General features: G+C 46.6%; 1 protein-coding gene across 5 annotated transcripts in view; it reads left to right on the top strand.

The window, feature by feature from the left end:
• Positions 1-22,085, top strand: part of Prr5l (proline rich 5 like) — a 166,623-nt gene that overhangs the window by 132,238 nt on the left and 12,300 nt on the right. For 4 of the 5 annotated variants that reach the window (XM_055599816.1, XM_055599823.1, XM_055599836.1 and 1 more), the window contains exons 5-7: positions 8,279-8,336; positions 13,853-13,944; positions 19,064-19,204. In XM_055599816.1, coding sequence (XP_055455791.1) covers positions 8,279-8,336; positions 13,853-13,944; positions 19,064-19,204 — 291 coding nt within the window. The remainder of the gene's footprint in view (positions 1-8,278; positions 8,337-13,852; positions 13,945-19,063; positions 19,205-22,085) is intronic. The other variant, XM_055599845.1, reaches the window with a different exon arrangement.

Here is a 22,085-nt window from a genome sequence, read left to right on the forward strand (position 1 = left end):
GAGTAAGATCCGGAGGAAGGCTGGAATTAAGTCAGGTCATCCTCAGCTGCCTGGATGCTGGCATCTCTAAAGGGGGTCAGGAGGGGAGACTGAAGACTCAGACTGAGAAAGTGAGTCCCCACTGTGCATCATTTCATTTGCCCTTCACTCAAAGGTCAGCCTCTACCTCACTCTGCCCCGCTGTGGTCTCTATTGATTGATTTGAAGCAAGGCTGCTGAGAAGCCTGCTGGCCTGGGCTGCCTTCTGCCTTGACATTTCAGAGAGATGGGGGTTTGTGTGGTTTCAGTCAAGTTTTAAATGTCAGCTGTCTTGGCGTTGGGGGCTACCCCCAGGAAGGGTGTGTCTGGTGGGGACGTGTGCCTATGGGAAGCCCTGAGGTTTTTTGAGGGCGGCTAATACTGCTTACAAAGATGCCAGATACTTCAAAACTAATAACCACATGTCATTTCCTAACAGGAACCTAGCCAGAGAAGGTGCTTGGTGAGGCTTTTTTCTTGGGGTGTGGTGTGGGGACTAATTATCAGATCTTTGAATCTAGGGTTTTCCTTATTTACTGTGCTAAACTGGAAAAGGGCTCTCCTAGACACTCTTCTTTTTTTTATTATTATTTTTTAAATTTTTTTCTTCACAGTTTATTCATTATATATCCCAATTGAAGCCCCCTCCCTCAATTCCCCCAGTCCCACCTTTCCCCCCTCTTCCCTCCATCCCCTTCCCTTAGTCCACTGAAAAGGGGAGTTCTCCACTATTGCCATCTGCTCATATCTTGATAAGTCTCATCCGGACTGCTGAGATCCTCTTCCTGTGTGGCCTGGCAAGGCTGCATCATCACGGGCAGTCAACTGAGTTCATGATGGAGGCAGGCCTTGTTCCCCTCACTCAGAGATCCACATGGAGACTGAACTACCAGTCGGACATATCTGAGCAAGGGGTCTAGGTCCTTTCCATGCATGGTCCTCCATGGGTGCATCAGTTTCTGCAGGACCTCCTGGGCTCAGAATTTTGGTTTTGTTGGTCTCTTTGTGGTGCTCCTGCTAGACACTCTTCTAATGTAGATTTTAAGTTTTTGTTTTTTTGAAGCTGCGGGTGTATAGCTCCAACTCCAGGGGTTGTTTCTAAGCATTTACTTTTTCCCCCGTTCTGTCAATGTTTTAGGGAGAGCAGGAGGGATTTTCTGCCATACAGGCCAGAAATGACATGTAGGGACCTAAACAATGGCAATGAATAATATCAGAGATCAGGCTTAGAATGTGCTTCCCTTTTATTTTATTTTTTTAAGATTTATTTGTTTATCCATACGAGCACTCTATTTACATGGATGCCTGGATGACAGAAGAGAGCATCAGATCCCATTATAGATATAGGTGGTTGTTAGCCACTGTGTGGTTGCTGGAAATTGAACTCAGGACCTCTGGAAGAGCTGAGCCATCTCTCCATCTCACTTCTCTTTTAAAATGTTTGTTTTAGCCCTTACATTCATGCCAGAGAAAGTCTGTGTGGTCTTCTGGGACTTAGCAGCCTCTTTATTAAAGGAAGCCGGAGCTGGCCATGAACTTGGCAACTTTAGCTAGGGATACTTGACTGGCTAAGGTTTGTGTCTTTGCTTTGTTTGCTGTGAGTTAATTTCTGAGTGATCTTCCACTTGTTGTAAGTGGTGCTGCTACCAGTTCCTTTTAACACACAGTGACAATTTTGACAAGCAGCTTGAAGAACAACAAAATGGCACATAAAGGATGACAATGCAGGTGGCTCTGGCTGTGGGGTCGGGGAGGGACATGGTGAAGATGGTTCAGGAGACATTCAGGTGGGAAGCCTGGGTCCGGGCGCCACTGAGGAGGTTTCCAAAGCTGCACAAGAAATCTCCACCCAGGAGAGAGTCAGGCTCAGCTTCACAGCAGTACAGGGACAAAACCCTAAGAGGCTCCAACAGAGAAGGACCTAGAGAAAAGTGTGGGTGCCTGTGGGAAGCAGAGGGAGGCCTAGCACTATCAGGAAAGTCCCTAAACCTTGTTTGCTCAGAAGACTGTAAACAAGCTCCCTGGGCCCTGGGCTCCTTGGGGTGAGGCTTAGACCCTTTCCCCAGGCACCTGCATTGGGAATGAGGTCTGCCCCCTCTTCAAGCCCTCCTCCCAGTGAAGCTCATCATCTGCAGAGCCACAAAAAGAGCTCTTTGTATCTGCAGCTCTGCTTTCCCTGGTGCAAGTGAACATTTTTATTTTACAATTTTAAAGAAAGACTATCCACGGCGAGGAATAATGAAAACGACCTGAGGTGAGGGCAGGGGCAGCAGGTAGGAAAAAAAAGAGTGGTGCTTATCTCTCGTCTGCACACAGAGAAGACAGCTTGTTTGGTCTGCAGGAGCCTGAATAGATTTTTCTATGAGGCACTGGCCAGAGAAATTTCTGACATTTCCAGTATTGACTTCCCCACCCCACCCCCCACCTCTTTTCCTCCTGTCTGTTTTGAATTGTGCCTGGGAGGAAGATTGAGGTTTCAGAGTAGAACTCTATCCTAGTGACTGCTTGGAGGGATAATTGGTTCTCTGTCGTGCTTGAAAATGGATATTATAAAATGATCTCCATTTTTTGATTGCCTAGTAAGGTATCTCTGTGGTTCAAAGTATGGGGGTGCTGTGCAGGCTATCGAATTTCTTACTTTCTCAGTTCTGCATCTGTGGGTTGCTCTGTTTGCTAAAAACCTTGCCCCAAGCCCAGAAGATTTCATTTCTTTTGGTGGAATTCAGAGTTTCGCTTCATATAGAAACTGAGCTCAAGTCAGAGAGAGTTAGTGTTAGGGAAGAGAGAAACACGAACACTATCATTAGCAATAGGTCATGGATGCCTTTGTGTGTGTTTGATGAGTGTGTGTGGGCGTGTGTGTTGGTGTTGTAAGTAAGGTGTGGTGAGACAGTGCAACATAAAAGACCAGGCAGGGAGTCTGGGGCGACTGGGCACGCACATGGGCATATTAGTATACACACGTATGTGAATAGATAGGTGTGTGCATATATTTGTTTGTCTGATTGCTGCAAGAGCCACAGGAAAAGACTAATCATCGTAGTACTAGGGAAATGTGCACTTGGAAGTTGTTGAGAGAGGAGATCCATGGTGAGGGGGTCGTAGGCAGAGTGGAGTTTTAAAGCTTGAACAATGTAGGAATATAAGTGACTCAACGACCAACAGGACACATGGTAATATTGACTGGTGATGGGTATGGATGGCAGGGTCTTCAGATCAGGTCCAGAATTAATCAGTACTTAGGAAAATGGGACTTGTATGGGACAGATAAGACAGGGTCATGAGAATAACTCTTGGGATTTTCAAATCTAAACTGAATGGTGGAGAAAAGGTACTGCTCCCTTTTTTGATCTGTCTCAGAAGACGTCAATTAAAAAGCACAATTCCCCAGAAGGAGACAGAGAGTATGAGGTAAACAGCTGGGAGGAAGGGGAATTCCATGAATACTCTCTGTAGGCTAGGGATGGGGCCAGTACACTGAGCAGCTTGACTGGGAGGCTGGGTGAGGATTATGTTTTTAGGTGAGAAGGTCATTAGCATTGAGGTTGAAATGGTATTTGGGACAAAGGCATGGTGAAGCCTGAACACCTGAGTGGACCAGAAGTTCCTGGTGGCCACTGTGACTTCTGAGGTGGAGCTATCTAAGTGAGGGTACAAAGAGTATGCTGCCAGCTAGGAATTATCTTTCCAAAGCTTTCTTGCCCCCAGGCTCTGGAGCAGTCACATGAATTCTGTGCAATTGTCTGAATGTTTTTATTGTGTTTTTCTCATACTTTATGAAACTAGTGGAAAAATAAGTCTTGAAATTGATAAACTTCAGCCTTAATGGTTTTTAGATAAAGATGGAAATCAATGAGGTAATGGATCATTGGCTTCATTGGGTTTGGGTTTAATTGTGAGGGAAAAATGCATATGGGTACAGAATGCTGAAAATATATCATCTGAAGATGAGCTCTAGAAAGGAGGTGTGGTGGAGGCTTTTATCTATCACCCTTCTTGGCTCTATGGGAGCAGGATTCTTTTGATGCCATGCAGGCCTGTTCTGAGTGGGAACCCACTATGTGGGTTTCAGGAGCCCACTATGTGGGAAATTGAGCGATTGCTTACAGACAGGATAAGGACTGAGATGAGTCAGGATTAGTGGGGAGACGAATTGAAGGCCTAGCAAGCTTCTGTATGTGGGGTGTGACAGTGAGTAGACATAGCCAAATGTTCAGTGGTCATGGGAAACAAAGGTTGTTGCGAAGTTTTGTTTACTATGGAAAGCTTTCTCCGATGCCTCTTCTGAGAGTTCTGACGAAGGCTGGGTATGTAGCTCAGTTGGCAGAGGGCTTGGGAAGCATCCAGGAGGCTGTGTGTTCAATTCCTAACGTCACAGAAGCCAGGAATGGTACTTGCCGGGAATCTGTTTGGCATGGAGTTCTTTCTCCTGGGAAGGGGGAGTTAGCATTATTCCCCCCTAACCTTCTTAGTTACTTTTTTCCCCCTGAGTCCCTCTGACTGGGTTGGGAGGTACCCTGCTTGAAAGGTGACATACATGGTTGACAAGCTGTACCCCACACGCCTAACCTCTTCTCTGCTCATCGTAGTACCTCCATCCTGCCCCATGCTGCCCAGGATAAGCTGATTTTTTTCCCCCTCTCTTTCAAAGGCCTGTGGCTTGGAATGCTTTCCTTCAAACATCCTTGTCGGAGTTTTTCCCAAGCTTCATTTTTCTGTTTGCAGCCCATTTCTCTGTGTCTTAGGGGAAAAAAAATGTCAGCTCTTTCCACTTCCGGACCCTTCTGCCACTTCATTAATGTGCTATTTTGTCCGTGGTCAAGTTCACTGATGGTGTGCCAGAAGGATGTGTTAAGTAACAACCGGCCCTTTGCCAAGTCCTAAGTCATTTCCCAAGGAGCTACTATTTAATGAACTGGTGGTTTGTGATTTGAAGCTGGCGGGGGAGGTGATAGAGAGAGCCATTGGTCTTGGAAGAGTCAGGAGAAAAAGTCTCTGTGACCACTGCCTAGCAGCAAATGTCTGCTCAGAAGTTTTGGATTCAGGCACTTGGCAGGGATAGGAATTCTTTGTGCTTAGGTTCAGGAAGAACAGATGCTTAGAAAAATAATACAGACTACCTGAGTTAAAGCTTACCTCTCTCCCTCATTTCCCCCCACCCCTTCTTTTTTTCTTCTCTTCCTCGCTTCCTCTTTCTTCCTTAGTCTCCCTTCCTTGGTTTTGGTCTCTCAACCATTGAGCAGACCTAAGTACCATAGATAATCAGACCTTTCTTAGACAAAGTAGATGGCAGTGATGTGGGCTTCATAACCTGCAGAGCCCAGTGCTAAGTGAAAATATGGCTACCGTAGGGTTTTGGAATTCCATCTCTTTCCCATGGATCTGTCACTGCTACATACAGAAGTCAGGTAGCACCTAAGAGCTCCTTTCAATCTCTACACTGTGCCACACAGATCACAGGGTAGGGAAGGGATAAGACCCACCCAGTTATTAGCAAACATGTCACAGCACTGCGAGACCCTAGTGAAGATGGCTGTCACCACGCTTCTGTTCAAGAATTATTAGGCACATGTCCAACCTTGACCTCTATACACCATACCTAAACCTATACCTCCACTAACTCCGCCCCATTACTACCTTAGGAGTACGATGACAGCAATGGTATATAGGTCAGAGAGGGGAAGTGTGGGTGTGGCCTGGACACTGGGGTACGAAGGCCTGCGAACTCTTTCTGGGAGGTGGTATCTCCAGACTCCCTGGCCTTTTATGTTGCAATGTTCCACTACACACTTTACTTACAACACACACATGCACACGCGCACACACACACACACACACACACACACACACACGGACACACACACGGACACACACACACACACACGGACACACACACACACGGACACACAGACACACACTCTCAGAGAACTTAGAGACGGCACCTGCAGAGCATTCAATTCTAATTGCTGCCCCCTTCAAATGCTAGGCCTTAAGAGCTGCAGGATCTCCAGGAGTGCAGGCGCCTGTATGACTGCAGATTCGCTGGAGAAAAGACCTTTTCTTGATCAGTGGTGCCCTGGGATGGGGAGTGGGGACAAGAGCAGCCCTGGCAGCTGAGCAGAGAATACGGCTGTGGTCAAGTTGCTGGTGTGTGAATGAGAAGGAAGTCAAGGTAGCAGATCTCCAGGGAAGGGACGCTGGGTGCTGGGCTGCCCCTGAGAATCTTGGAGAGATCAGCAGGCACAGAGTGGAGGATTTCTAGTGGAATCTGAGCTGCATTCCTGTGGGTTGGAATCTGGGGAAGGAAACTCTAACCGAACCTCAGTTACTGGAAGATCAAAGCATTAGTGGCGTGCTTTTCAAGGGGTTTTAGCTTCTTGGAAAATGGAGCCCCTTAAATATCAGCAAATTGGTATGTGAGCAGGCTATGGTGACCACAGGCTCCAAGTGGGGAAAAGGACTAGATGACCAGAAAGACTCCTTCAGACCCCATGTTTCTGTTTATTTTGATCTAAGCTACAGAATTTCCGTGTTGTGTATCATGAGAGCCTTAGAAAGAATGTTTTCTGTGTCATTTCCCTCCTAATCCAGAAATAACTCCTTTTCCTTGGAAACACATATTTTTCCTTCTAATATCTCCTTGAAGGGAGAAGACTTAAGGGCCAGGAAGGAGGTTCTGGGTCATTTGTTGGAATTTATTCCTTCTGATTTAGACAAAGGAATTTTTACCAAATGAAGAAAATGGCAACAGCTTTAGGTACCCTATGTCACCTCTGCCATCCCCTTAAAAAAGAAAACCATTCTGTCTCTTATCTAGACTCCTTAAAAATACAAAATAATTCTTGTCACCAAAATAGGCAGTTGATTAAGTTTAACAAAGATCGCGCAGGAGAGGGGTATTAACGTAAGAGGTGGTTCCTGTCCTCAAGGACCTGTGTGTGTGTGTGTGTGTGTGTGTGTGTGTGTGTGTGTGTATTACTATGTGTAATATAAGAGTGTTCATGGATGTGTGTGTTCACGTGCCTGTGTGCATGTGGAAACCAGAAGCAGGATGTCAGATGTCCTGTCTCTCACTGTCCATTGTAATACTGGTGGCTGAATCTCTCACTGAACTTGGAGCTAGGCTGGCAGACTGGAGACCTCAGGGGAAGCCTCATGCTCCAACCCCCCTAGAGCGCTGGAGTCATAAGTATTTACTGCCACACTCCTGGCACATGAGTGCTGGGGATTTAAACTTAGGTCCTCATGTCTGTCGGGCAAGTACTTACCTACTGAGATATGCCCCTAGCCCTGGCACTATTTATTAATTCATGTTATAACCTGGACTGATTTTTTCTTTAATTTCTTTTAGCACCCTAGTTTGCCACTGCATTCCTTAGTATAGATAATGAGAATGAAGGGACAAGATGGTATCACCTCCTCCTGGAATATGTGCCTTGGAAATGTGATAAAGGAGAGAGAGCTTGCAGATTTGTTTTGGGAGAAGGCTGGAGTAGCAGTGTTGATACCAGACATTCAGGAGTCTGGAACAGTGCAGAGGTGACCTTTCTGAGAACCTCACCTGGACTGACTCAAAGTTCTGGGGCAGATATTCTAAAGCAGTGGCTCTCAGCCTATGAGCCACAGCCCCTTTGGGGCTCCCATATCAGATACCCTGCATATCAGATATTTACATTATGATTCAGAACAGGAGCAAAATTACAGTTAGAAAGTAGCAGTGAAATGATTTTATGGTTAGGGATCACCACCATGTGAGCACTGCAGCGTTAGGAAGGTTTCGAGCCGCTGCTCTAAGGTCTAAGTGGGATTTGTGCTCGGGTGGAGTGACTACTGTCCTTTCTGTCATCTGGGCAACCTTTCACATACATCTTGGCTGCCAGGAGGTCCTGATCAGCTGACATTGGGCTGTGTTTCTTGCTTTCTGACCCAGAGGCAGGATGCATGTGCTAGGCAGAGGAAGGAAGGTTACAAGTTTGAGGCCAGCCTGAGCTACAAGGATAATGGCTCAACAGTGAATTGGGCTGGGCCCTTTCTGTATCTCTTAGTTTGAGAGGTGGGGTGGTGACTGCTTTTGGCTTTTGGCTTACTGCCTTTGGTTGGTGTGGTGTCTCATAGTCTTCCTCTGAGGTCTTGCCTTCCAGGAGGACAAAGGGCTGCTTAAACTTAGAGGTCTGACTAGCACAAGGGGCCTGGGAAGTCTGTGCTGCACACTCCCCATCAGCATCACCCAGCTCTTGTGCTCTTTGTTCTCTTTTGGCAGAACCAGCTTCTTGCAAAAGGACTGTCCTTTGTGGAGGAGAAGATCAAGCTGTGTGAAGGCAAGTAGGAGGCCCTGGTGCACGGGGCTGTGACTCAGCCTCTGATGTTTGCACAGCTGAGACGCTTCTGTCTAAAAGCAGCAGACTCCCAGGGAGTGAGTCAGCCCTGCTTCTTGCTGCATTCAGTGGTTTGAACCAGCTGCCCCTGTCCATGCAACACAGACTGTCTTTGCAAAAAAAAAAAAAATTAATTAATTAATTGAGATAGGGTGATTTATTGGAGACCCAGGTAAGGGGTTTCCATGGATGTGTCCTTTGAATGGACAGAGGCGTTTGCTTTACTGTAGATGCTGCCGGTCGATCTGGGTTATTCTGGCCTGTTCTCCATTCACCCACCTTGCCATAGTTCTTGGAATCATACTAGATAGAAGTGCGGCCCATTTGGGGGACATTAGGACAAGCAGGCTCCCGCCCAGTGAGATGTGGTCTGACAGATGAAGAAAAAGTTCCTGGCCTGTCTGTGGTTTTAGAATCTAAGGGACAGATGGAGAAGGGAGGTAGTTTCAAAGGATAGAAATGATCACCTCTTCCATTCCACCAAGGGTTTTAGGGACTTGGCTTAGCTTGTTCCCTCATTCTCTAGTGAATCTTGGAAAGTTTCTCCATCTCTCTCTCTCTTTCTCTCTCTCCCTCCTCTCTCTTTCTTTCTCCCTCTCTCTTTGGTCCCTTCCTCCGCCTCTCTCCTTTTGTATCCTAGGCTGGCCTTAAATTTACTATGTAGTGGAAAATGACCTAGAACTTCTGATTGATCCTCCTGCCTCCACCTCCCAGGTTCTGGGATTACAGGCATGTACCGCTGTACCTAGTTTATGCTGTGCTAGAGAGTAAGCCCATGGCTTTGTGCATGCCAGGCAAGTGTGCCAGCAATTGAGCTACACCGTCAGCTCAGAGTCTCATTTGGAAGTGATGAAATGGGGTGGGGGCTTGTGCTGAATATAAGAGAAATATAATACCATACATAACACCATACTCCGCACACATACAGTGACCTTTTCTTTGTCATCTAGCTTTATGTTCTCAGTATAGGCCAGATGGACATCTAGACACAGACTTCACAGGGCTGTGTCTAGTCATATACTGGAGTATGTGGCTTCAAAAACACATGCTGACATACGACAACATGATTGAATATTGAGGGGATAGGTCCAAGACATTTTCCCCCTATTTTCTGAGAAAGACATGTCCAGTAATGTTGTTCCTACTAAGACAAAATTGGAAGGAAAATGAGAAACAGATGCTAGAAAGTTCTGGTGCTTGCTTCGAAGTAAATGTCCCCCCAAACCTTTGGGGAAAACCAAAGGTTGAAATGCACACACACACACACCCCCACACACTTTTTTCCCTTTGGAATGTGGCTTGTTTCTCTTAAGTCTGTAAAAACCTATTAAATCAAGGCTTTAAATTCTTTGAAGTTGGAGCTGGAGAGATGGTTCATCGATTGAGAGGGCTTGCTGCTCTTGCAGAGGACCTAGGTTCGATTCCTAATATCCACATCAGAAGGTTGCTCACTATCGCCTGTAACTGTAACTGCAGCTCTAGGGATCTGACTCCTTCTGACTTCCTTGGGCACCTGAAGGCATGTATGCATGTGGTTCACAAACATACAACACACACACACACACACACACACACACTAAACATAAAGAAATCGTTTGAAATGTGATTAAACACATGATGTTAGGTCTCTGCCTGCCACTACCTCACAGTCCTAGCACTGACTTTTCTCATCTCTGTGTAGTGGCCTCCAGTTCTTCACCTTGAAACTGGAAACTCTAAACTCATGTTTTCACAACTACCGTTCACACCTTGCTTCCAGGGCTTTGACTAAGAGGATTCGTACAGTAATTGTGCTTTTGTAGTGGCTTCTTTCACTGGACTTAATGCCCTCCCAGTCCATAAACGTTGACACATGTCAGAAGACACCATGTTTTTGAAATCATATACTCCAGTGTACAACTAAATAACCTTTTTTTTTTTTTTTTCCGCCCATTCATCCATCAGTGGTGACTTGTTTTGACCAGGAAGTTTGGTTCTTTGTATCTGGCCATTACTTAGTACAGGTCCTCTGGCACCATGCCTGCTCACACTTGGGTTTGTTACTGTGTTAGCTGTACTTAATGACAGCTGCTGGGCAGGAGACACCATGCTCTTTTAAGTCTTTTTCTACAGTTGCACTGACCTTCCTTTTCAGGAGGGTTTTCTTCGTAGTAACCCAAGTGCTGCTGACAGTCTAAAGCCTATGGTGTATCAGAGAAAAGATTTGATGGCAGACATCTAGAACCTTCCTTTTAAACCTCCTTCACCTTGGCAGGGAGCTGACTCTTGACTTGCAGGCTATTCCTGGAAGTGAAGCTACCCATTTCCTTTACCTCTTTTTTTTTTTTTTTTTGTTTCTGTGTCCCACAGAACACTTTCTGAAACCTTCTTTCCTCCCTGACCTTTGCAGCTATCAGTTAGATCTAACCTCCTGGAAGGTACCTTCCAGCTCTGGGTGGAAGAACTCCTTTATGCCCTCACAAGGCCTCCAATCCTAGCATGGAAGCAAGTCTAGCACTGCCCTGCAGACTTCCTCCTGCCCTTCACTGTAGAATGCTTCAGATAAAAGCTATCAACAGGGAAGCTACTGTAGCTTGTACCCCTCTTTGGGTTCAGTTTGGATTTAGGAAACCCAATGACCCTTTGATTTTTCCACCATCATTCCTACAGTGAATGAGTGTTGCTTACATCTAAAAGATGGTTTTGTGTGGCTGATCACCAGTAATTGGACACCAGGACCTTCGTTAAGTTCTGGGGCTGCTAAACTGGAAACAGGAACAGATATGAATCAGATCATATATTAATATGTCAGTCATGTGTGAGTGTGCTAGAGGTTGGGGTGAGCGTAACCGAGACTAGTACTATGTAACTTTTGGCTACTTTATTGGGTTCTTTTATCTACCACCCTTCCCCAGCCTTCCAACCCCCCGAACACTAGATAGGAGAGAAAGAAGGTTAGAGGGGAAAGGAGCCACTGATACAGTTAGACTACTTCCTGCTGATGAGGAACTTCGAGTTCCCTGTGGCAGGGTTGATCTTCACCATCAGAATATTAAATTTCTTCTGCTTGTCTCTCTGTGCATGACCGTTTGATGAACTGTAACCAGCAACAGTGTCAGCCCCTCTCAGGGCTCTAGCATCTATATACTGTCTCAAGAGTCCCTAGAATTCCAAACGTCATACACTTACAGAAACAGCGTGCAGCTGGAAAAAATCACACAGCACAGCACAAGGCAAAATTTTCCGTAAGATCTCTTGTGTTTTTAAAGAAACCAAAATTCTCACTGCGGAGAGGGGCAGATTGATACACCGGAGAAAGGTTCCTGTAAGAATAAATAAAGTCTGAACAGGCAAGTTAGGCAAAGAGGAAGGGAAAGAGCAGTCTGGGCAGAGGAGGAATTACTATATGCAAAGACTCTGTGGTGTGAGGGAGCTTGGTAAGGATGAGGAGCTGAGATCAAGCCTGCATAACCACAGGTCAAAGACTGGGGGAAATGGACCTGAAGATGATGACATAGAGAAGACAGATCCTCTCGGCTGTGTAGTCCACATCGGAGAAGTGTCCTTTCTTCTAGGAGAAAACAGAACATGGTCCTACCAGCTAGAAAGTTTTGCTCTGCAATGTCACCTCACTGGGTCAGATTGTGCCCCCTGCCCTCGAGAGACCTGGCATCTGCAACAACCTACAAGTTTGGCACATTCCATCTTTTCTCCATGAAGGCTTTTGCAAAGCAGTTTGTTGATGTGCCTAGCTTGGTGCTGTGCACACAAAGTGTAAGAGGGACAAACGTGTCCCAGACTCTCCTGTTCTAGCAGAGGATTGTTCCAGCAATGTTTGATTAGCACTTTGCCAGGGAAAGCGGAGGATGACACTGGCCTGCATCCACCCTGACCTTCCAGAAGCTGTCAGCCACTAGCTCTGTCCTTGTTCTGTGCTTTCTCCCCAGCCACTGCTTTTATTGGCCATTAAGTTAATAGACGGAAGACACTAAATGAATCTATCAAGATTTGTTCCATGGAACTAATGGTGTCTTGCCAAACACGTCTCTTGGTGTCTCGCCTTGGCTGACCCAGTTTCTCTGCTCAGGATGAGCAGACAGTAGCCCATCAGCTCTGACATCTAGGTCATTAGGCAGCTGCCACCTCAACCAGGCTCTCTCCTCTCACATTCGTTCAGTGGCATGAGGTGACCTGAGTACTTTAGCCTGTGGGTGGCCTTTGACTTCCTTGTGCCAGGGTAAGCAGGTAGTCAGGAGGTGCCTCCCAGCTACAGAGGGTGAGGGTGATACCATAGATCTCCTTTCTGCTTCTCACCTGACAGCTGAAACTCAGAATCAGACCAGAGTATATAACTGCAAGAAAAGCAGTATATAACAACAGTGCAGACAGAGCAATGTATAACTGTGCAAACTGCAATCTTCCAAACAATCAGGTAAAGAAGATGGACTGTGTACCATTGGCCTAGTTACTTGGTGTCTCTGGGCCTGCGAGATGCAGTAATGGCCTGCTCACATCATGTTGATGAGTAGTCTAGCACAGTGTCAGAAGATGCTGCGTGCACTCACGGATAACATTTATCATGTGATCCTAAATCCCTCTTTTCTGAGTTTGGGCTAGAAAAGCACATTTGTGTGTTTTCGGTTGAGTCTTCCCATCTGAATATTTGCTATAACAGAATACTCGGGATCACTTTTATCAATAAGGGATAGACTTGGCTCATTGGTTTGGAGGCTCAAACTCTTTGGTGTGTCCTCATGGTAGGAGGACTACGGTAGGAGCCTCATGGTGGGTGACATTGTGGTGGTAGGCAAGTATGGAAGAGATCACGTGAGAAGAAGCCAGAGAGGAAGCCGGAAACCAGCTCATGTTTTAAAATATTTGTTGAAGGGACATTGCTCTGAAGCCTGACACTGCCTGCTCCAAGGGCGAGGTTCCCAGTGACCTCTGACTGGGCCACACCTTTTAAGGATTCTCTTCTTTCTCTTGTTGTTATGAGACAGGGTCTTGCTTACAGAGCACAGGCTAGCCTCAAATTCACTATACATAGTTCAGGCTGTCATCTAACTCATGATCCTTTTTCTTTAACCTTCCAAGTGCTGGGATTATAAGTGTGCAGCCCTACTCACTGCCTACCACACTGGGGCCAGGGCCTCTACCATGTGAACTCTGAGGATAAGTCACATCCTTAGTACCACCTCATGTTACACTGGCTGCTGTCACACTTTGTGGCTTAAACACCCCCTCACTCCCTGCAAATGCTATTCCTCGACTTGCTTACACTAGTGATACTGAATTTCAGTTGCTGTGTGTGATGGCTTTGGCCAGGGACAAAGACCCCGTGCGCTTGCCTGTACTCCCTGGGCATCAGCAGCTCATGCTACAAGTTCCCTACTGGGTGTGGCGTTACATTGGAGGAGGAGCTGTCCTGTGAGAGTAATGACATGTTCTCTTCTTTCTCCTGTCATCTCTCCCATGTGTAGGTGACAGTCGCATTGAGGTTCTGGCTGAAGTCTGGGACCACTTCTTCACCGAGACTCTCCCCACCCTGCAGGCAATATTTTATCCGGTTCAGGTCAGTGTCACTGAGATGCAACAGCCTTCTCCTCCACTGACCTGGGTGATTGGGCCTCTTGCTAAGAGGGGATCACTGTGTTACTGTGGAAGTGGGCAACCCATTAGAAGGGGCTCCAGGGGTCTTCTGAGTACTCTCTCGGTCTATATTTAGTCCCTAACGTCAAGAAGAGAGTCTTACATATAACTAGCAGTTTGTAGGTTTTTGTTACCCTTAAGGATTTGATGATATACATATGTGTGCGTGCATGTGTGTGTGTGTGCACGTATGTGTGTTTATGTGTGTATGTGTATATACACCCACAGCCAGCCAGGTGGCTTTCCTTTTCCCTCCTCTTTCTTTCTTACCCCACCTGTCCTTTCCAATGGCAATCTCTTTGAAGTGCCATTTTGAAATACTTTCTTAGTGCACATTGATCAGAAAGTCTTGGTTCTTTAAAACAGCTTCATGTGTATATCTAATGCACTTTCTCCATATTCACCCCCTTTACTCTCTGCTGATCCCTCCTTCCTCCCCCTGCTGGTCCCCTTGAAACACTTTAGAAGCAAGGTACTGTTGTCCTGAAGTCATGGGAAAGGATAATGTTCCTGGTTCTCTGTGATGGACTCTCACCCAAAGAGCTACATGCTGTAATAGTGCTGGGTAGGGAATGGGCAGGCCGGAGTTCTAGAGTGTGGACTTGTCAAGGGTATTTAACTTTGTGTACATCAGTCCCTGCAAAACATGGGATTTAGGGCTGGAGAGAGAGAGAGCACAGCAGTTAAGAGTTTGTACCAGTCTTGGAGAGGCCCTGGGTGCGATTCCCAACACCTGTGTTGGTTGGCTCACACCTGCCTGTATCTCCAGTTCCTGGGACTCCAGTGCTCTCTTCTGGACTCTGCGGTCCCCTGCACGCACGTGTACAAATCCACACAGAGATACAAGCATATATGTGTAATTTAAAGACACTAATAAACGTTTTTTCTAGAATGTGTGCTTTAGGGGAGCCTCTTTAACAACAAAGAGCTTGCAGTGGCAAGCCCGAGGCTCTGAATTCAGATCCTCATCACCCATTTAGAAATCGGGGCAGCAGCACATCCACCAGCACCAGTGTTCGGGGGAGACAGGCAGATCCCTGAAACTTGCTCGCCAGCCAGTCTAGTGTAATTGGTGAGCTATTCCTCTCCAAAATTGCTCTCACATACCTGCAACTTGCACACATTCCTCTCCTCTCCCTGGGGTTAAGGCTTTTGCCTTGTCTGGCTTGGTTGAAGCATGAGCGTAATAAGCAGACTGGAAACAGAGCCACCAGCAATGGTCGGAATTTCCTCATTCCAAAGGGAAGGCCCCAGGAGAATGTTTGCACTTACAGTGCTTTAAAGGCGTGTGGGGTTGCTTGCCCTCCATACCCCATATCTAAAATTTTACTTAGTGATGTCACTTCCCTTTGCAGACTTGCCTCTCACATCTGCTTTAACGCAGTGCACATAGAAGTCCAGATCCAGTCCATGCCTCTCATCTTCCTCAGGCTGAACCAGTGCTGATGGAGACTGCCGCATCTGCACCCACAGATACTCTGTGTCTTGCGGTTGTCACCCCTTAGCAAGCAGCAGGGTCTCAGAAAGACAGACGGTAGGGAAGGGTTCACTGATGTGGCAAATGAAAACACCAGGTGTTGCCTTCACTTTACGTTTTATATAAATGACAGTGTATTCTGATACATGTGCCTGTGAAAACAAAATTTAGCCAGCATCATGTGCTTGATAAACGTGATGTGCAGACCAGGGTCATTGATGTGCAGCAAATGCCAGGGCGTGGTGATGGGTATAGAATGCGGAGTGTGGGTCAAGGTGGGCAATGAGGGGCTGAGAGCCAGGCAAGAACATGGTCATACCGACCTAAGGATAGTTCTGTTTTGGTTCTCTTAAAAAATGGTCAGATCTGGCAGTAGTGTTATTGCTCATTTCACTTTTTCACCCTAGTGATAATGGGTCCCCACTTACCTGGCTCCTTTTTGCCCCTGTTGACCTTGAAGGCCATTTGCCTTTGCTGACCCATTTTATTTGCTAGCTGAGATTGAGTGGGAGAGGCCTGGATTCAGAACTTGGATGGAATAGTCAAGGGAAGTGAGGGAGAGCTGTAACAAATGGGCACCAAGGTAGATGGCACATAAAGTTGGCAGCCTGTACACTAGGTAACGTGGAAGTGATTTTTTTTTTCTTTTTTAAGGAGGTTACAAGGAGATAGACTTATTTTATTGTTGGATGAGTAGGTGTCCTGTCCCTGTTCCACTATGAAGTGAAGCCACAACAGAGTCTGAGGACAACCCAGGGCCTTGGTTAATGCCCATGAGTGGTAGTCCCAGGAAGCAGTTATTGGCTTGTTTCTGTTGGTATAAACTGGGCACCTCATCTCTCCCATCAAGTGCATTTTTCTGACAGCAGATTTTGGAATTGGACGAGGCCTTTGTGGCTGCTAAGGCCATGGATTTAAGCTCTGCATTTCAGCCTTGATTGAAAGTCCTTGATTGAGGACAGTTTTGATGTAAGCGGCATCTCACACTGCTAGTCTAGGCCTGCTTGGACTCACGTTTCAACATGGGAAGTGCCTGGCACTGACACTATAGCCCTCTGGTCACTTACTAAGCCGCTGATCTCTTTCCTGAGAATGTATGTTTACCCTTAGGTTTGGAAGGCCTGAAGGCTGAGTCTTTCATGTTTTCAAGGGGAGTGCTGTGACCCTCCTGCCTAGCCCACACTCAAGTGACTGCAGGTGTCTATGTGAAGAGGCACTGCTGAGAACATTCAGGAAAGGAAATGGGGTAGGAAGGGGTCGAGTGACAACAGCAAAGCAGGTTGATTTGGGGATTCAGTCAGAGAGATTGTCATAATTGTTTGGATCTGATTTTGTTCCGGCCAAGAATGTGGGTTTAGAATGGGATGCTCTAGAATGTCCACAGATAGGGGAGGTCCTCCTCCCCTTCCATCTGACCCTAGCCTATCAGGTCACATTAGGACTGGCTGCATTGTCCTCCTCTGTGGCCTGGCAAGGCTGCTCCCCCATGGGGGGGTGTCAAAGAGCCCACCAGTCAGTGCATTCTTTTAAGAGGGCAGCGTAGCAGTATCCATGAAGTATGTGTGTGCATGTGTGTGTGTGTGTGTGTGTGTGTGTGTGTGTGTGTGTGTGCGCGCGCCTATGAGCATATATGTAGATGCTCTATATCAGGTGCTCTTTTTGACTGTGTAGTTTTTGAGACAGGGTCTTACTGAACCTGTTAGCTCACTGACTTGACTAGACTAGGAAGCCCTAGGAATCTGCCCATCCAGTGCTGAGATTACAGATTCATCTGGTGTTAAAGTGTGGCTTTTTGGGCCTCAAACTCAGGACTTCATGCTTGTTAAGCATTCACTTTAAGGAGCCATCTCTCCATCCCTTTCCAAAGGCAAATGTTGCTGTGTAAGTTTTCTGTTTTGTTTTGTTTTGTTTTGAAGAGTGGTAGCGATCTGGATACACAAACAAAACTATCCAGAGAATCATAGATGAACATTTTTATTGTTGTAGTATAAAGGGGCATTTTAGTTGAAGAAATGGCAGTTAGAGTGTATTGAAACACAAATTGAAATAATAAGTGTCTTTAATATAGTATGGAACAGGGGAGAAGCCAGGTGTGTTGGTAATGCAAAGATGTCCAGGTTACACTAAGCTAAATAAAAGCATGAAGGGTGTGGTCTCTATGTGTGTGTAAAGGTTCTGTGTGTAATTTTACAGAGTTAGGAACTTTCTGGAAAAAAATTCAGAGGATAACTACAAGTCTTTGAAGAGTGGTTTCTTGTATGGAGGTCAAGAAGGCTACAGAAGGTGGCTTCTGCCTGCCCTAACCTGTCCTTACTGTTGTTGATCGTATCCTAGAAATATCTATTACCTAATGATTTAAAAGTGAAATCTGGGCCAGTCGCAGTGGTACATACCTGTAATCCCAGCACTCAGGGAAGGCAAAGGCAGGCATATCTCTGTGAGTTTGAGGCTACAAACTGACCCCAGGACAGCCAAGGCTATACAGAGAAATCCTGTCTCAAAAAACAAAACAAACAAAGTGAAATCCAAAATAAAAGAGCCAGGAGTCATCCCTATGGCTGGCAAGCTCAGTGCCTGGCAGGGCCTCCAGGCTTTAGGCTCCATGTCCACAGACACAGCATGGTGGGAGCTCTGAAGAGGTCTCAGCTGCTTGGAGGATGCCCGCTTGTGTTGGAGAGAGCAACTGCTTTGTCCTGTCTGCTGTTTCCAGTGCTGACCTCACCTTGGCCGTCACAGGCACAGGGAGGAGTCGTATCTAATCAGGCCAGAGTGTAGTTTAGTCAAGTTTATTCCCCTACACACACACACACACACACACACACACACACACACACACACACACATAAATGCAAATAAATCTTCAAAAGAGGTAAAAATGCCTCTCCAAATCCCAGACTTCTAGCAGATGAGTTTGAGAAGGACACACACAGAAACCATGGAAGAACTTGTGGAGCTTATACATTCTATCTACATCTTAATGCTTAGGGTCCTGCCTAACACACAGAGCCGGGCAAATTCAAACTCTTGACACTATTGGTATTTTTATCTCGTGCCTACTACCCCAACAGCTGAAATAGTCACACACCTTCTATGCACTCTTTCCACACACTCCTTACTGCTTTTCTTCCGTAGTTACTTGTGATTGTGTAAGAACCTAACACCTTATGTAACCACATAAGTTAGGTCTGATGTTGCCGGACATGTGATGAGCGCTTAAATATTTAGCAGGTGAAACTGGGCCTTGAAGTGTGGGGGCATCAGTAATCTTTTCTGTCTCTTTCTCCCATGTTCCTCTCACAACCTCTCCTTCTCAAACCCTGGAGGCTTCTGACAGTGTGGTCCCTATTACGTGTGTCTTGTATTGTCTTTGGTTATTTAAGCAGGTTGAGCCACACCTTATCTTATTGCCAGAGGAAACAAGAGCTGGGTCTTCTGAGAGAGCCCACAGGACGTGCACATGCCTGTCCCTCCTGAGCACTGTGAACACTTGCCCTGAACTACTTGAGGCTGGTGGGGACCCAGTAGGCACTCAACCCTTAACCTTTCTACCTGGCTTCTTTCCCAGGGACAGGAGCTGACCATCCGACAGATCTCCCTGCTGGGCTTCCGGGACCTGGTCCTGTTGAAGGTGAAGCTGGGTGACCTGCTGCTGTTGGCACAGTCCAAGCTGCCCTCATCTGTTATACAAATGCTGCTCATTCTGCAGGTAAGCTCTAGGGGAGGCCTGCCCCTTAGGCCAGAGCAGTGAAGGGACCTTCCATGGTGGAGGCGAGGAGCACCAACAACAGAGAAGTGTAGCTGAGCTGTGCATTCTTCTGCTTGTTCATCCATGTTTCTGGGTTCACTGGTTCACACACCTCTCAGGCCCCATTGCTCTATTCAGGGCTGGTATTGGAGTAAGGGGAGGAAAAACAAACAGACAAACACTTGGAACCTGATTTACTGGGTGCTGTGGATTTCTCAGTCCCTGTGAGGGTGGAATTTGTGTGCTCACATTCCCTCTGCTCTGAACACTGTGGTCTGGGACAGTCAAGACAGATTCTAAACTTTCTTCTCATGCTTTGTTCCCTCGGCACCCAGCCCAGGGTCTTGAGCACAAAAGTAGGAATTCACTGTGGTGCCAGCTCTTGAGGAGTAGACATCCTTCTGTGCTCTTCATCTATGCTAAGGAGCCAAGCATTGCAAATAATGACAGAGTCTCTGTTACAGTTGTGTCAAGATAGACCTAGAACTCATAGATGGGCTTCAAGACAAAGTAGGACCATGTCAAGTCTCAGAGCCACTAGTCAGCTCTGGTCACTTCTTGGGTCTCTGGATCATTCTTCCGTATTTTTCTCAGATACTGTTTCTTGTATCCTGGTTGCTCTTGGACTTTGTCTTTCTCCATTTGTGGAATTATTTGGACCCAATTAGATGTGACATGGTACAGTGTTTGTTTCCAGAGAGACACTACCCAGATGGCTCCATGCTGTCTTCTCATCCCAGTCCTAAATCAGCAACAGGAAGATGAGCTAACACTCTCAGGCTCTGTTTGTTTGCAGGCACCAGGACTATAAATGTGCTGTTTTCTTAAACAATTCTAATAACCATGTTATGAGGTCAGCATTGTTGCTATTCCCATGCTCCAGATGAGGAAACAAAAACAGGATGCTTATGCATTTGAGTGAAAATTCTCAGCTGGTAAGAGGTAGTAAGAATCCAAGACACAGAGCTCTAAACATTCCGTTCCCTCTTGTGGGTAAGGGATCTAGTTGGTACATGTTGGGCTTGGGGATGCCCTTTACCTAATCAGCCATGACCTTGAGTTGGGTCAGGTGGGAGCAACATGCCCTGGGGAGCCCTTTCCCATGGTTGAGTGTGCAGTTCTCAGGTCCCAGCCTCCATCAGGCTCTTGATGGCTAGTAGAAGGTCACCAGCTTCATCTCCCACCAACTACTGTGCTTTTGACTATCTTGGGGCCATCTCTCTGCATATTCCCCTTTCTTGTAATCAGAAAGGAGGAAGTGTGGTCTTAGAGTATCATTCTAGATGGAAGGGAAGAGAAGGATGGGCGTGGCAAAGCGTCTGCAACTTAGTGCCCAAATATGGGTTGTAGAAAGGGATTCTGGGAGTGAGGTTAGGAAGCTGGGCTCCACTTTCTGTTTTCATTTATAATGCTTTGGGGAGGAATCCAGTATTAGTTACTTCTCCTTTAGCTGTGACAAAACACCTGATAAAAACAAACTTAAAAGAGGAAGCGTTTTCTTGAGCTTATAGTAATCACCCCAGAGAAGGCAACAGGAAGGTGAGGCAGTTGGCCGTATTATGTCCTGTATCTGTATCAGCAATTAGATAAGGGATGAATGTTGATGCTGTGCTGGCTAACCTAATCTAGATAAGCCCTCACAGATAGGCTCCCAAGGGGTGTTTCCACTACCACAGTCAAGGCCAGCTACCACCCATCCCTTTCTATCTGTGGTCATGGCTGCCTTTTGAGGGTCCTCCCCAACTGAAGCTGGAGCAGGAGGACCTGTTTCTGTCATGAAAGCCTTTTGAGGTTCTGGGTTCTGTGTGAAAGAGCCCAACAACACATGCCATCACCCCTTAACACTCCTGAAGATATACCAGAAGGACTTCCATCTGCTCTGGCCGGGTCTCACCCACCATGCTGTGTACCTACGGCTCCTTTCAGGCTGATCTGAGGAAATCTGCTCAAGTGTCCCTGGGCCTACAGCCTCTCCACCCTTCCATCAGATATTAGAACCTGACTTACCTGGTGCTTTGGCCTTCCTGCTCCCAGTGGGGCTGAAGTCTTTGTGCTCACTTTCCCTGTCCTCGACACACTTGTCTGAAACAGTCAAAGCAGACCTTCAGCTCTTTTTTCCTTCCATGTGCCCTTAGCATCCAGCACAGTGTTGATAAAAAATAAAGTAGGTGTTTGTTGAATATGGTTCAGGAACTGGTGGAGCCAGTTAGTAAGAACCCCAGGTCCCTGGCCTGAATCCCATTATGGCTTCTTTCTTTAGAAGCATGAAATACAGCCAGAGAAGCTCCCTGGCTATGTTGAGGCTCTGGAAAATTGCCCCTCTGTGGATCACTGTGTTTTTCTCACTTTGAGGTGATAGAGGGTCAGAGAGGATAGATGACTAACTCTGGAGTGCCAACTGATCTATGTGTGCAGGACCAGTCAGCCATGCCTCATCTTTTGCTCTCTCTCTACACCCCCCCAGCCTTCTTTTCTGCCTCTCCTGAGCTATTGGAAACACCGTTAGAACTTCTAAGATAGTCATACTCCAGGGCAGGGCACTTGGCAACTTTCCCCTCTGAGCCTCCTCAGAATAGGTCTCCTGAGCCTCTGTCTCCCTTGGGAGATGCAGAGCTACCAGGGAGGATGGCAGCAATCAATGTAGGTCTTTCCTCAGTCCAAATCTATTTTCTAGGGCATGAGGGGCATCAGCCTGGGAGGCTGAATAGAATAGTCAGGGAATCCTCTCTGGGGCCACTTCTGCTGAAGAGAATATACTGTAAATTGTTCTTTCCTAGGCCCTTACACTCCACAGGGACATGAGACCTGGGGATGATGTTTCCAAAATGACCTGACTCTGATA

Source organism: Psammomys obesus, unplaced genomic scaffold (genome assembly GCF_907164565.1).
Source record: "Psammomys obesus unplaced genomic scaffold, mPsaObe1.curated_primary_1811, whole genome shotgun sequence".
NCBI lineage: Eukaryota > Metazoa > Chordata > Mammalia > Rodentia > Muridae > Psammomys > Psammomys obesus.